General features: G+C 42.1%; 1 protein-coding gene across 3 annotated transcripts in view; it reads left to right on the top strand.

Moving 5' to 3' along the window:
• The window catches only part of cdk16 (cyclin dependent kinase 16), a 104600-nt gene that overhangs the window by 36761 nt on the left and 51946 nt on the right, over positions 1-15893 (top strand). For all 3 annotated transcript variants that reach the window (XR_009655544.1, XM_060932429.1, XM_060932430.1), the window contains exon 2: positions 11314-11494. Coding sequence is in view for 2 of the 3 variants with exons in the window: in XM_060932429.1 (XP_060788412.1) it covers positions 11374-11494 (121 nt within the window). In the remaining variant the exon portion in view is untranslated. The remainder of the gene's footprint in view (positions 1-11313; positions 11495-15893) is intronic.

Consider the following 15893-nt stretch of genomic DNA (forward strand, 5'->3'; position numbering starts at 1 on the left):
AGCCAAGAACAAGTTCCTATTAAAGTGGCCGGTGAGCATCGTCAGACCAAGGCTTGCTTTTTTATTTTGGACTTCATCGTAAATCACCCACGAGCTATAGCTAATAGAGAAATGTAAATCATTCAGAAAATGCGTGTACCATGGTGTAAAGGTGCTCGAAGATGATGCAAGGTCATTAAGTGTTGAGATTTTTGGGGAAATTGCATCATAAAGTTAGTCGATTAAATTTCTTTCTTTCTTTTAAACAAGCTTTTTGTGGGTTTAATGATGCCAAGATATCCAGCTTAGTGTGTAGTGTTGGAGAAAGTAGCAAACTATGCTGGTGGGTGGGCTGGTTTTTTTTTTTTTTTTTTTTTTTTTTTTTTTTTAAAGTTATTGTCTGTGTAGCTGTGTTAGTAAAAGTGGCCATCTGTTTTTGTTTTGACGATCAGAGAGGTTTGTAAATGCGGTTCGAGCTTTGAACCGACAGCCTTCGTACTGCACTGATCATCACTGGCTTTGCGTCGAAATGCTCCGAGCTGAAGCCAAACTGCTCGGCTGTTCAGAAAGCTCCGGCGTGTTCGCGTCTTGGGTTTCAGCTCTGGCGTTCCGCTGCCATGCATACCTCAGCGACAGGCCTCTGAACTCCACTTCCACCATTTCAGCTATCTGAAATGTCTTCAGCGTCGCCGTTTCCGCTTCGAAAAACCCTGCACCGGGGTGTTAGATTTAAGTCTTCCGTCCACTTGCTTTGGAGTTGTTGTTAGTATCTTGCGGTGTTTAGATCAGCAGATTTTCAGGAATCCCTCGTTATGTTAGTGTATATAGGGTACACTGTGACCAGGTTTTTATCACCCTGAGTACGAGCGCATACTCCAACCCCCGTGTGTGTAGTTCCTGTTCTTAATATAGCGGCACTCGTTTCTGATCAGTTGATGAAAGTCAGTTGTGCAACACGTGTCATTGTATCAGTCCGTTATTAATAGTAATAGTACTGCTACAAACTGACGGTAGCCTGAACCCGAGCTACAGTGTAAGGCTGCTGAATAAAGGCAGATTTAGTTTAGTATTATGGGAACTAAACCGTCACACGCTCCCCTTAGTTTAGAAACGCCACATGTCGTTTCATGTTAAATCAATACAGGCCTCACTCTGGAGTAAAACGGTGTATTTGATGCCTTAATAAATGACGTTTGGTTCAAAGTACCAACTTCATATTTTGTGCATTTAGTAATTCAGTGATGCTCTTTCCTGTGGTATGATTGTTTTCATGGTAGAACTTGTCATACATGGGCAATATGTACTGGATATACAGGTACAGGTTTGTTTTTAATGCCTCATAAATCTGAAATTTTTATTTCTTTCAGACATGTACCTTGTTGCGCAGAAAGTACTATATATCTAAAGGCCAATTTATGCTGACAACCCAGTCCTCGCAGATAGTGTCGCAGACAGTGTCTGCGTAGCCCCCCCACCTTCGCAGACGCTCTGCGCGCACCTCCCAAAAATTGTGATCACCGCAGAAGCCTCGCAGACAGCGTCGCAGACAAGAGGGCTCCGATTGGTCCACTCTACATCCGCTGTACACGCACTTCCGCTTCCTTACTTTCCCGGTTTGGTTTGTTTTCACGACCGCCATTTTTAAAAACACGAGCGAAGATGGAGCAGCACGAAGAGCGGTTGATCGAGGAAGTGAGGAAGTACGTACATCTATACGACTCCAGTTCTAGTCATTTATAAGTAACCGGAGGATAAACACTCCACTAACCACACCCACCAACTACTCCTAGCGACTTCGCGCCCCCTTGCATTGTGGCAGTGAATAACATCGCGCATGCCTATTACTCCCCGCTCAACGATAAATTACAACTGTCTGCGAAAAGCTATCTGCGAAAGCCTTGTCGCAAGAACATGCAGAGGCCTTAAGGGTGTTTTCACACCTGGTCCCCTTTAAAGGAACCAGACTCGGTCCTCTTTAAGGGTGTTTTCACACTTGGTCCCTTTCAGCCATCTAACCGAACTCAGATCGATGACTCAGCATTTTTTGCGCATATGTGAACACTCCAACCGTACCCAGACCCCTTTAAAGCGAACCGAACTGAGACCACCTCAGGAGGTGGTCTCAGTACGGTTCGCTAAAAATCAACGGTACGGTTCGCCTAATCTGCGCATTGTGAACAAAAAGCGCACCGGGTTCACTTCGCCTTTTTCACTGGAGTTTAACCTTCTTTGTTTGCCGTAGTTGGTCACGTGACTGTAGCAGGGAAACTCAACTTCCTTTTGGAACTTACCACAGCCACTGGAATAAATTTATTTTCCTTAATCCGCACTATTTTGATCAAAGAATACAGCAGGGCAAGCATGGCAGCAGACATTTTGATTCAAGAGAAAATTACCCAGAATTCCGTGCACTGGGGGTCTGAGGGCTCTAGAGGACCTGGTGTGAACAGAAAGAGGACTGAGGCCCCATCAAAGCTTAACTGGACCAGAAAGAGAACCCAGTCCTCTTTGTAATAAATTCACAGTGTGAACACAAAAAGAACCGAGTTCTTTTTCTGTTGGTCCACTTTTTGGTCCACTTAAAGAGGACCGAGTCTGGTTCCTTTAAAGGGGACCAGGTGTGAAAACACCCTAAGTGGACCAAAAAGTGGACCAACAGAAAAAGAACTCAGTTCTTTTTGTGTTCACACTGTGAATTTATTACAAAGAGGACTGGGTTCTCTTTCTGGTCCAGTTAAGGTTTGATGGGGCCTCAGTCCTCTTTCTGTTCACACCAGGTCCTCCAGAGCCCTCAGACCCCCAGTGCACGGAATTCTGGGTAATTTTCTCTTGAATCAAAATGTCTGCTGCCATGCTTGCCCTGCTGTATTCTTTGATCAAAATAGTGCGGATTAAGGAAAATAAATTTATTCCAGCGGCTGTGGTAAGTTCCAAAAGGAAGTTGAGTTTCCCTGCTACAGTCACGTGACCAACTATGGCAAACGAAGAAGGTTAAACTACAGTGAAAAAGGCGAAGTGAACCCGGTGCGCTTTTTGTTCACAATGCGCAGATTAGGCAAACCGTACCATTGATTTTTAGCGAACCGTACTGAGACCATCTCCTGAGGTGGTCTCAGTTCGGTTCGCTTTAAAGGGGTCTGGGTACGGTTGGAGTGTTCACATATGCGCAAAAAATGCTGAGTCACCGATCTGAGTTCGGTTAGATGGCTGAAAGGGGCCAAGTGTGAAAACACCCTAAAATTTTATATGGTTCAGTGTGAAGATATAGGTTGAGGTTATTATTTAAATAATATTGGCTGGATTTTTATCGTGGTATATCAAATATATTCCATTCAACTCGTTCTATATCATGCTCGCTGAATGGAATACATCTGATATACTACGAGAAAAGCCAGCCGATATTATCCCTCCCTGGCCGAAAGGTCCGAAGGGGGATTACGTCGTGGCAATGTCTGTCTGTCCGTCCCAGGAAAGGTGCTTACCTTCTGAAATTGACTTCTCTCACAATTTGTGAAGGAATTTCGAAACTTGGCAGGATTCTTTGTTACAGTATATGTCGGTAATACGCATATTGCAATGTTGTTAAATCCGGTCACGTTTTACCAGAGTTACAGCCCTTGATTAACAAAATTATACTTTGACAATTTCATGACTGTGTTTTTCCTTCTGAAATCAACTCCTCTCATGGTTTTTGGAGGAATTTCACCAAACTTGGCAAAATGCTTTGTTAGATGTCGGTAATACGCATATTTGTTTTGTTCAATTCGGTCACATTTTAGCAGAGTAACAGTCCTTGATTAAGAACCTTGTACTTTCACAATTTCATGAAGGTGTTTGCGCCTTCTGACATCAACTCCTCTCACAATTTTTGGATGAATTTCTCGAAGCTTGGCGAAAGGCCTTGTTATATGACGGTAATACGCAGTCATTTGCCGCAGGATATTTTTCCCGCCATTTTGAATTTTGTGAAAATCAATTAAAATGCTTCTCCTCCCTCAATTTTTGACCAATTTTTCCCTCAAGGGAAAAATTGAATTACTTGGTACATGGACTTGGTACATGGCATCATTGGACGAAGCCGCACAAAAGTTATGCTCAGTGTTTTGAAATTTAAAACTATTTGGCCACAGCAGCCAATGAAACACGTCTGCAAAGACGCCAAACAGGAAGTGAGCTCATATCTCAGCAGCCTTCATAGGAATGTTTTCATATTTTTCACACAGATTCTAGTCTATCCCAGGACTCGCCACAAAAAAAATCCAGATGCCCAGCTCAAACCCTCTAGCGCCACCAACAGGTCAAAATTTGAGGTACATTTCTGCTTGTAACTTTTGAACCGTACGCCCGATTGTCAAAAACTTGGTATCCCTAGAATCCTTGAGCCAAGACGATTCCAACGCACCCTATGACGTCATATACACCAGAATAGAATCTCCGCCATTTTGGATTTTGTGAAAATCAATAAAATGCTTCTCCTTCTGCAAATTTAGTCGGATTTTCCCAAAAAGTGGTCTGCACCCACATTCTAGACAGTCTCATGATTGCCTTCAAGAAATTTTAGGTCCCCACCCCCAATCCTGTAGCGCCACCAGCAGGTAAAAGTTTCAAGTACATTTCTGCTTGTAACTTTTGAACCGTACGTCGAATTTTCAAAAACTTGGTATCACTGGAATCCTTGGGCCATGGCGAATCCAACGCACCCTATGACTGCATTTGCCAGACTGCAATTTAATTTCATTTGTAAAAATTTTCCCAGAGTTTTGACCCTTGATTGAATAACTTGTACTTTTTGGCAATTTCATGAGGGTGTACGTTCTTCTGAAATCAACTCCTCTTACCATTAGTGGAGGAATTTCACCAAACTTGGCAAAAGGCTTTGTTATATGACAGTTATACGCAGATTTGAAATTTCATTTAATTTGGGCAAATTTTACCAGAGTTATACCCTTGATTATTAACTTGTACTTTGGCAATTTCATCAAGGTGTGCTTGCTTTCTGAAATCAGCTTCCCTCACAATTTTTATCCCCCGCTGGCCGAAAGGCCCGAAGGGGGATTATGTCATGGCGATGTTCGTCCCAGGAAGGGTGCTCACCTTCTGAAATCAACTCCTCTCTCAATTTTTGGAGGAATTTCACGAAACTTGACGGGATTCTTTTTATGTTGGTAATATGTGTATTGTAATTTTGTTCAATTCGGTCACGTTTTACCAGAGTTACAGCCCTTGCTTAACAAAATTATACTTTCACAATTTCATGCATGTGTTTTCCTTCTGAAATCAACTCCTCTCTCAATTTTTGGATGAATTTCTCAAAACTTGGCAAAAGGCATTGTTATAGGTTGGTAATATACATATTGCAATTTCGTTCAATTCAGTCGCGTTTTACCAGAGTTATGGCATAGTTGCCAGCGGGGGAGATTACTCTTGTTGTTATACATGGACGTTCGATGGAACAATAATAGATTTTACAAAAAGTTAAGAATGGGGCTTGCTTACCCATATTGAAGTTGATTCTGATCCAGTGTAATTCTGTTCTGTCAATCAAATGTACATGTAAAAAGTTAACGTGCATATCCTGGACCAAATTCGTTTGGTTTTTTTTTATATGAAAGTATGTCCCTTTACACACTCATCCAGAAGGGTAATTTTGCACAAGGCCATCTGTCTACAGCAGGAAAAAATAAAATAAAACGCGTCTGGAAAAATCCCAAGGGAGTCTGGAGCCAGATTCGTGACGTCACCTGCGGAAGCGCCAGCAGGCTGCGCGAGCTTTGCACGGTTTCAGTGCACAGCCTGTGCAGACCAAGTTTAGCAGCTAGCGATTTTGCATTGAAATATGGAATTGTCACCTGAGTGCAATGTGGGAAACAATGAATACTAATCCCATCAAGATTGGTGTTGCTACACCCTCCTACGATACATCTGTTAACCGTTTTAATAATTACGTGGTAATGTTGAAGAAATTTGCAGAAAACCACCAGGTCGTTTTCTCATAAACAAACCAGCGCTGACGTAAGATTTGGAGGGGGGCGTCCCGCAGATGACGTCACGAAAATCAATGTTTCCCAGGAAATTCAAATGGCAAGTTTTTCAGAGGTGGACCAATTCACCTCAGATGCCTTGATTTCAGCTGAATTTTTCTGGTATTGCACAAGGGGAAAAAAATTGCACAAAATGTGACATATTTGACAAGTTTAATCTAAAATAGGAGAATTACATTGATCTTGCTCCTGAATTTACCCGTGATATGCACTTTTAAAGTTCTACAATAAAAAAAATGGTCCAACTCCAAAAGCTCCTCTTTTTCTCTTGTAAATACGTGTGAAGAAGTTTTGGTAGCCTTTCTGATGTTCAACACATCTTTCTCTTTCTTGGCGAACACAGAAATGCTTCTGCAGAAAACTGTCATTAGATATTCGCATCAGCTCCAACATGTGACATGTTGTCTCGACAGCCATGCAATATTGTAAACCATATTCAGCGCTCGTTCTCCATTGGGTAGAGTGACCTAACCAAATGAATGAAAACCGTTAGAAGGGAATAGAATACGTGTGTCTGTGTGTGTTGTTTACCAGCTGGGAGGTCTGTATCACGAAATACTGTGACCGAGGTCTTGAAAGTACTGAGTGAGGCCCTCTGGGCCGAGGTCCGTATTCAAGGCCGAGGTCACGGTATTTCACCATACGGACCGACCTTAAGCTGGTTAATAATATATTTATTTTTTACCAAATTCTAACAGAAAACGAGAGCGCCCGAAAGGGAAAACCGAGCAGAGCCGCCATTTTGAATCCTCGTTCACAGCTGTAATGCAAATGGCTTCCTCCTCGGTATACAAGTGCACTTCCATGGCAGGAAAAAAAACTACATTTTGCCGCCTATGCAGTCCCCTATGTATACAAAACTGAGTCATTCAGGATTCAGCCATGTTTTTGTTCGGCGTAAGCAAGTTAGAGGTTTTTAGCTTTCTCCTGAAATGTTTTCTTTTATTTCTTCTTCTGTCGTTATTACTATCCATGCTGTAAAATTAATGCTATTCTCCTGAGAAATGCAAAAATAAATGTTGACAAAAAAAATGCTACTATGTTTGTTGTTGTGAATGAGCGAGTCGCCAGAGGTCCGTAACTGGGGTCCGTACCGTAGGATACGGACCCGAGCGCAGGATTTGGACTGCGAAAAAAATAAATCATATTATGCTCACTAGTACATGTTGCATCCTACTTTAACTATGACTGGATCCAGTTAAGTCACACAAGCAGCTTAAATTCTTCTTTGTTTTTCTCCCTCTGAAGTTAGAGCGAAGGCAAACAGACTCTTAATCAACGGATTTACACAACTGTTTGTTTAGTCTGCGTTACTGATCCTGATAAATGTAATCTAGATAGGAAGCTCGGCTTTCCGAGCTGGGAGTTGGGTTCATTTACTTTTGTTTGGTTTTACATTTCCATTCCATGTAAAGCTCAAACTATGAAATGTCAGTCTTGTTATTTATAGTGAAAAATGTTGGAGTGTGTTCAGGATAAACTTCCCCACCTAACTAATCCTTGACACAGTGTGACCTAACATGTCTTTGTCTGGTAAATATGTATAAATGTGCAACATGTACGTTTTCATGCTCTAGTTAAAGCCAAATGTTTATTGCAACGCAGATGAAAACGCAGCCCGTGTTCTTGCCAAACTCTGTGAATAGGAAGTGCTGTTAAATGTTTTCAAAATGCTCTCGACTCTGAAGATGAGCCCGAGGGAGTGGAAGTTGTTTGCTGTTGCTCGTCTGTGACCGCTTGTTTGCATCCGTTTTGTTTTGTGTTCGTGCTTCTGCGCATGTCTCGAATTCTTACCTTGAACCTCTGCTGCTCGCTTGCTCGCTCACCTTGAAAATCTGACTCAGCCGGTCCTGATTGTTTCTGAAGTGAGCAGTCGGGGTTGATGTTTGTTTATACGCTTGGCTCTGGTCTGGAAGTCGAGTCCAGCACGGAGTCTCAGCGTGACGTCTTCCCAGAGGAGCGCCGTCGCTTTCAATAACGTCCAGAGCTAACAAACACGTCCGCCTACGCAGTCATCCGTCATCCCAGACGTGCGAACAAGAGTGCGTTATTCGAAAGGCTTGTCATGATGATGATTTTCCGTCAAGAGAGATTGTTGTATCAAGGGCTGGGGGACATAATGATATCAATAACACAGTCCGTTACTCTGCTGAAATATCGCAGTAAAGTTTGCAGCATATAAACAGGCCAAGCTGTTCACAATGTAAAAATTTCAGAAAACTTGGAGTTCACGCCATTTTTGTTTCTCAATAGTATACGTTTGTTGTTTTTTGTTCTCTTTTTTTCCTCTCCAAGTAAAAATGTCCCCAAGGTTCACAAAGAGAGTCCCTACACCAAGAACAGTTATGCATTTACATTTACAGTGATATTAAAGGGCTGATGACACGAACATGACTCTATGCAATTTCTTAAATAAACTATACAACATGGCAAACATGTTAGATTTCTGTTATAATTACGTGAAAAGAAGCTGTTGTTACGCAAATATCCAACTTTTAATTGCACGGCGCAAGAAAACTGGGTCCGTGGCTCGCGGCCATGTTGTGACGTCAGCGGAAGAACACGCTGCGGTTCACTGGCTGTTCTACTCTGGTTCTACTCAATGGAAATGGCCGGTGAACTCTCTAGTGCTAGCTCTTCCTCTTCTGGGAGTCTAGAATTGTGTTGATCTCTTCCGAATAGAATCTATGATAGCCTACCCTCTTTACCCTTTGCCTCTCGTTGCTAGGCGGCAGTTACATGAAAGCCGCAAGCTTTCACAAGCAAGTACATGACTGATATCACGCCGACTTTATGATTACATTTATGATTATCATGTAGAATCTATAGCTCAACGTACCTTTATCTTATGTCGTTTCACAACACACGTTCTGACAGGAGGACTGTCTTTGGATCCGGCATAGCTACTAGTAGACCCCCTCCAGAATACTGGCAGGCAGTGTTGCCAGATTGGGAGGTTTCCCGCCCAGTTGGGCGGTTTCAAGTGCATTTTGGTGGGTTTTGAACATATTTTGGGCTGGAAAACGTCAGCAGTATCTGGCAACAGACACTGCTGACGTTTTCCAGCCCAAAATATGTTCAAAACCCACCAAAATGCACTTGAAACCGCCCAACTGAGCGGGAAACCTCCCAATCTGGCAACACTGTGTAGGCGCTGCTGATGGTAGTAACACTGAATTGAACACCCAAGAGATTCTTTTAAGCTGGGAAGGGTGTCAAAACAATCCAAATCGAAGTGTTCAGAGCACAGGACGGATGTTGGTGAGGGCTCCCACTTGTCACGAGTGCGCCTGACTTGCTTCACCCACTTCGCATGCAGCTCGGGATCTCTGGGAAACTTGAATAAACTTACCCCATCCTTGTGGGTTTTGGAGCAAAAGCCGGCAACACAACGCGAAGGCATTTTTTATATATATATATATATATGTGTGTGTGTGTGTGTGTGTATGTATGTGTATATATATATATATATATGTGTGTGTGTATGTATGTATGTATATATATATATATATATATATATATATATATATATATATATATATATATGTGTGTATGTATGTATGTATATGTGTGTGTGTATATGTATAATAAAAATACTAATAATGATAAACTGAACACCTGTCGCATCAACAACAAACTGGTAAGTTAGGAGGAAGGTTCTTTCGCTGACGTCATATAGCTCCTCCTCCTCCTTCGTCTCCTGGGTGCTGCAGCCCCGTCAAATTTGCCCAAATTGCCGCGTTTATCATCATAACTTGTAAAATAGGCGCCTTCGTGAATTAATATATGGATCATCGGGAATTACTTTTTATGTTATAAAACATCGCCAAAGATGTCAAAAACGTGTCATCAGCACTTTAAGTTCTCACTATATTTAGATTATATTTTAAAAGTTCATTGTTGCCCACTTGTACATTATACATTTTTGCAGCATTGGCAATAAAGCATTTCAAGCTTTAAGTATGAGTAATTGCTTTCTTGATCACCCCTTTACTAAAAACACCTACAAAATAAAACATACCACTGCTGCGGGCACCCCACCCCATGGGAGTCGTGCCCGTGGTGGTCATGGCTCCAAGGAGCCGTGGTGGGCGTCCTTTATTTTCATTTCTGAATGGTGGCAACCCTAATACTGCAGAAACCATGAACGTTTCAGCATTTTTGCTCTTGATGATATTATAAAAGTGTAATTCGTCATAGTGATAACTTTTTCTTAGCAGTATTGATAGTTTCAGTGGTTTTGTTTCCACTGACTTTTTTTTTTTTTTTTATATAAAGTCTGTGTAAAATACAAGCTAGCTGAGTGGGACAAATCCATCAAATTTGAATCGTAAATCATTTTAGCCATCTTTTCCTAATGATTTGTCAACACATCTGAGGTAAAAGTTGGCGTTCTTAGCAGTTTTTTGTTTAATTTCTGCTGCAGTTTGTTTATATTGTGTGTGTGTGGGGGGCATATACCAAAGACTTGACAGCTAAGAATGAGCTAGCTAGCTAAATTAATAGCGTCAGTTATTTTCTGGCTTTTTCAAAGGGAGAAAGCATTTTGTTTGAAATGTCACACCATTTCATAAGTTTTCTTTGAGAGTATAACATAGTATAAAACATCATTGGTACTGCGGCTGGGCAATATGACAATAGAATATTGATATTGTGATGCATGAAGTTGCAATACTTTTTTTTTTCCTTTCTCTCTGAGATATCGGAGGTATTGCAGGGGTTTTGTTAAGAAATGAAGTAGGGGTGGAGCAGTGCGTGTGATACCTGGGCCTGGTGCAGTGGGGGGGCAATTTTCAATTTTTAGATGCTCTCTGGCAGGCTTGTAGTACTCGAGTCCGACTCGTGCCCTAATTTTAAGAACTCGTGACTCAACTTGGACTTGAGCATTGATGACTCGTGCATTAACTGCATTCGGACTCATAAATTGGAGACGAGGACTCGGATTTTTTCTTTATTTTTTGTAACATGCCATAATAATTTGGCATAAGATCTCTTCTATCTACATTATACTAATTTCGTGCAAGAACGCCACACCTGGACACCTTGGCACGTGTGTCAGAGACACTCTTGGGTGCGCTAAGCAGACTGCTGCGTTAAGTGGAATCTCTCTCGTGCATGCACGTGCCGTAAACGACTCGCACCTGCACGGGATTAAGGTGCAATCAGGGCACCTATATAAAAACAACTGTGAAAACCCACTTACTTTGCGAAGTATTGAGTTGCATTGCTCAAGTGTACCTGAAATGTTTAAATGGTATGTAACATCACGGGTGTGCATGTGTGTGTGAGACAGGGTGACTGAACAGTGGCTGCGTCTCCCTCTTCATTGTCTCGGCCCCCCCTGCCCCCTCTGATGGAGCGCGTGAGGAAGATCAAGCGGCAGCTGTCTATGACGCTGCGGCGGGGCAACAGCGGGGACAAGAACCTGACCGAGAGCATCAACTCTCAGGACACAGGAGCACACAGTGACTCAGGTACTGTTCTACACCACACCTCACCTCATCTCCCAAATCCACAGCCACAAGTCATCCTCACGCTCGTTTCAGCTCTACAGATACGACGAAGTACAACTTTATAAGGCGTGTGCTGATGTTTAAAGGAGGTACGCAGAACCTTTATTTTTAAATAAATTTCTGAGTGGATAGTATCTCCGTCCTTGACTTTTGTATGCTGCATAAATGGGAATAAAAAAATGTTTTTGAAAGTTAAAACCGACCGCAAAGTTTGCATTTGAGCTGAGCCAGCCAGCTCTGAGTGCGTGACATCACAGCGGGAACCGGTTTTAAGGCCGAGGCCTTTGACAGCTATAGACCAAAGCCAGACTCGGCATGCGAGAGTGGTTGCAATGGCCTCTTCGTTCAGATTTATTGGAGATTCTTCGGATTCCTCAAATAGTAATACATCTGACTGTGATAGTCCTGAAATTGGAGTGCATGTACATGCTATTGCTATGCACATAAAACCGTATCGGTTCGAACCATCGGAAAGTGAATCCGATAGTAAAACGTCGGCAGCGGAGGCCCCCACCTTACGAAATAAAGCCAGAGAACAAAGCTGTCTCGAGAATTGGATGGAATTGAGAGTCTCATGTGACTCTCATTAAAACAGGATAGGTGTTATAACTTATGCAACATGCATGCATTTTCACTGATAAAGCGTAGAAGGCGGGGGCGTCGTGGCTCAGGTGGCTAATGCCGCTTTTCCACTACCAACGCAGCTGAGTTGGGCTGAGTCGAGCTGAGTGGGGCTGCTCTGAGGTAGTCGAAACGCGAGCCGTGTCGGGCTGAAGTGAGCTGAAAAAGGGTAGTGGAAAAGGGCCATAAGGCGCCATACCATAAATCCGGGGACCCGGGTACGATTCCGACCTGAGGTCATTTCCCGATCCCTCCCCGTCTCTCTCTCCCGCTCATTTCCTGTCCTGTCTCTACACTGTCCTATCCAATAAAGGTGAAAAAACCCCCCAAAAAAAAAAGCGTAAAAGGCTAATTAAATATTCAGATGAAATGAGACAATCGCATTCTGAAGCAAATTAAATAATCTTGTAACTTAAACACACAATACAAGTTACATGTATTAATCTAAATGCAGGTAAATGATGAGTAGTGGTGATGTAACCAAATGAGAGTTGCATCTTACCCATTTGTTCTCGCTTCTTGAAGGCTGAGCTTGTGGCCGATTTTTGTTTTGAAGCAATCTGACTTTCAGTTCTTCGTTCATTCGCTTCTTCCATGTAAGGGTGAGATATTGCTGCCAAGAAAGGGAAAAAAAAAGAAAGAAAGCACAACTTTATTCATCACACACTTGTGAAATTTCCTCTCTGCATTTAACCCATCTGAAGCAGTGAACACACACGTGAGCAATGAGCGCACACGCATACCCAAAGCAGTGGGCAGCCATGCTAACAGCGCCCGGGGAGCAGTTGGGAGTTAGGTGCCTCGCTCAAAGGCACCTCAGCCTAAGGCCGTCCCGTATTGACCTAACCGCATGTCTTTGGACTGTGGGGGAAACCAGAGCACCCGGAGGAAACCCATGCAGACACGGGGAGAATATGCAAACTCCACACAGAAAGGCCCTCGCCGGCCGCTGGATTCGAACCCGGAACCTTCTTGAGAACTGGTGCAATTGAACTTTCCTTTTCTTGTAGTTTTCTTTTCCTTTAATTGTTGATACTGCACCCTCTTTCAATACAGGCTTATAGCCAACGCTCCTCAACAGATCAAAGGTTTTGTACAAGTCTTCAGTATAATGTGCCCGTGAACAACTATTTGCAAAACGCGTCCAAATCTTTGCAGTTTGAACATTCTTGGGCCATGAATGCAACGTAAATCCACCTTCGGTCATGTTGCTGCACCGGCCAGCAACACATCTGTGTGGCATGGCGATAAATTAGCTCAAAATGGACGATCGGAGTTGCAGTCAGCTCTGTGTTTTTAGTATAGCGGAAATGGCGATGAGACCGATAGACTTCCTGCTGTGATGTCCATAGACGTCGAGGTCATTCACGCAGACCGCTACCTATATGAATGATTTTAATCGTAAAAATTACTGTATTAGATTTATTGTTGACGCTTAAAACTATTCCTGTGCCATTCTTGCTCTGCTTATCTCCTTTAATTCAAATCACGGCAACCATCATGGCTTACGAACTTGTCAGATCGCCACAGGTGGACAGAATTACAGGATTTCCTTTGTTAGAGAAATCAAATACAGTGCTGCTTTTGTTTGTTCAAAATAAGGAACCTTAGAAAACTGTCATTATTTCCAACTTCCAGGTGGAACAGTACACTTCTTTTATTTAAATAAATAGAGTAAATGATGTATTGTCACCGTTTCTAAATTCTGAGGTTTTCCTTTTGTGGGGTGGTGTTTTGTTTATAATTTGCAAAGTGTAAATATATTTCGCCAAATGTTTTTAAGATTTTTAAATAATATTGGCTGGCGTTGAGTGGTATATCAGATATATTCCACTCAGCTAGCATGATACTGAACGAGGCGAAGGCGAATAGCTGAATGGAATATATCTGATATACCACGAAAAAAAGCCTGTTGTTGTAATACTACACTCTCTCTTCATATTAGCATTCTCAAAGGCTGATGCTAGCTTACCCGTGAGTCGGCGCCGTCAGCTCAGCAGTGAAGTCACCTTCCAGCCAGTGTAGCATTCATCAGTAGTGTTAGCAAATGCTAATAAAGCAGTCAAGCCGGTGCTATCGAGAGCAAGTAGCACAGGCTAATGACTGACAAACTAAGATTTCTGTCTCCAGACTCCTCTTCCACGCTGCAGGCTTGCGACAGTATTTTTCACTCAGACTTAAGTGTTTATACCCCTGTGGGATTAATTTGCGTTGGCGCAAATTGTTACTCTCAGGATCTTTCTACCTTCTTATTTATTCTTGTAGCATTTTTAGGATGCTATTTCTCCCTCTGTTTTCAGCCAATCATCACCAAATTTCGTAAGAATTACACCTCTGGGCTGAATTACGTTACTATGACTTTTGGTGCTGATCCGGATCACTGATCTGATCTGGAATGAACCATGAAAAATGGGCGCTTTTTTTCCCAGTCACTTATAACTGTCAATTTTCATGATTTTTTTTCCAATTTTGTCCAGCAAAATGACCTTCAATTGACAAAGTTCAGCTAGCGCAAACTACTGTGGCTTTAGTCACAGTCTCTATCTAGTTTACTGAGTTACTTTTAAAATCAACATTGCTACACACAACGGAGCGACCTGGCAGCCAAAATTCTCTCAAAATATTCCGTATTTTACGAAGCAAACCAGGCGGCCATGTTCGTTTACAAATTGTCAGTCGCTCACTAGCTCGGAAGTTTTACGTCTCCGACATATCTCTTCCAGTTTTCCGATGTCCGTTAGTCTGTTTTTCTCTTGTAAATATGCGTGAAGAAAATCTAATGAAGTTTTGGTAGCCTTTCAGGTGTTCAACGTGTCTTTCTCTTTCCCAGAGAACAGAGAAATGATTGTAGGCAGCAGAAAACTCTCTCATTGGATATTCGCGTCAGCTCCAACGTGTGATGTCATGTTGTCGAGACAACCATGCAATATCATAAACCATATTCAATGCTCATTCTCCATTAGGTAGAGTGGCGCAATACACGTAGGATAAGCGATATGCTAACAACATAGCATGCAATGAAACCTGCTAGAAGGGAATAGAACACGTTTTTATTCCATTGAAAAGGTGTCCTGTATGAATAATGATTCACATGAAGGTGTAGTTGAAAACCTTGACGCGTATCAATATTTTAGATATTGCAGTGTTATGCAGTGCTAGCTATTATCCCTTTTTTTAAAAAAAAAAAGGAGCATGCATATGGTTAAAAATGCTAAATGAGTGAAAGTGCTAATTAATCTGCATTAATTTGTCTCGTAAAAACTCTTGCAGTAAAACCCTTTTTCAGATCTGTGCTGAACTGGGGGGGGAAAGGGCATTTTAAGTTTTTTGCATCCTCTGTTTGGAACCAATTACTGTACAAACTGAACTGAAACTTAAGGAGTTGGTTTCATGACGCACATTTTAAAGCAATTTTAAATGATTTACAGACAAAACTCTAGCTGTAGAGGTTTCACCTGACTACCAACAGACATCGAAAAACTGGAAAAGAGACACATCGGAGACGTAAAACTTCCGCGCTAGTGGGTGACTGTGACCATTTGTAAACAAACATGGCTGTCAGGAAGATTTTGAGAGAATTTTGAAAGAGAGAGACGCGTTGAACACCTGAAAGGAATGTGTATGAATAATAATAATAATAATAATAATAATAATATTGGCTGGCTTCTTTTCATGGTATATCAGAAATATTCCATTCAGCTACTCGTCTTCGATTCGATCAGTACCATGCTAGCTGAAT

This window comes from Neoarius graeffei, chromosome 10, assembly GCF_027579695.1.
Source record: "Neoarius graeffei isolate fNeoGra1 chromosome 10, fNeoGra1.pri, whole genome shotgun sequence".
In the NCBI taxonomy this organism is placed as follows: domain Eukaryota; kingdom Metazoa; phylum Chordata; class Actinopteri; order Siluriformes; family Ariidae; genus Neoarius; species Neoarius graeffei.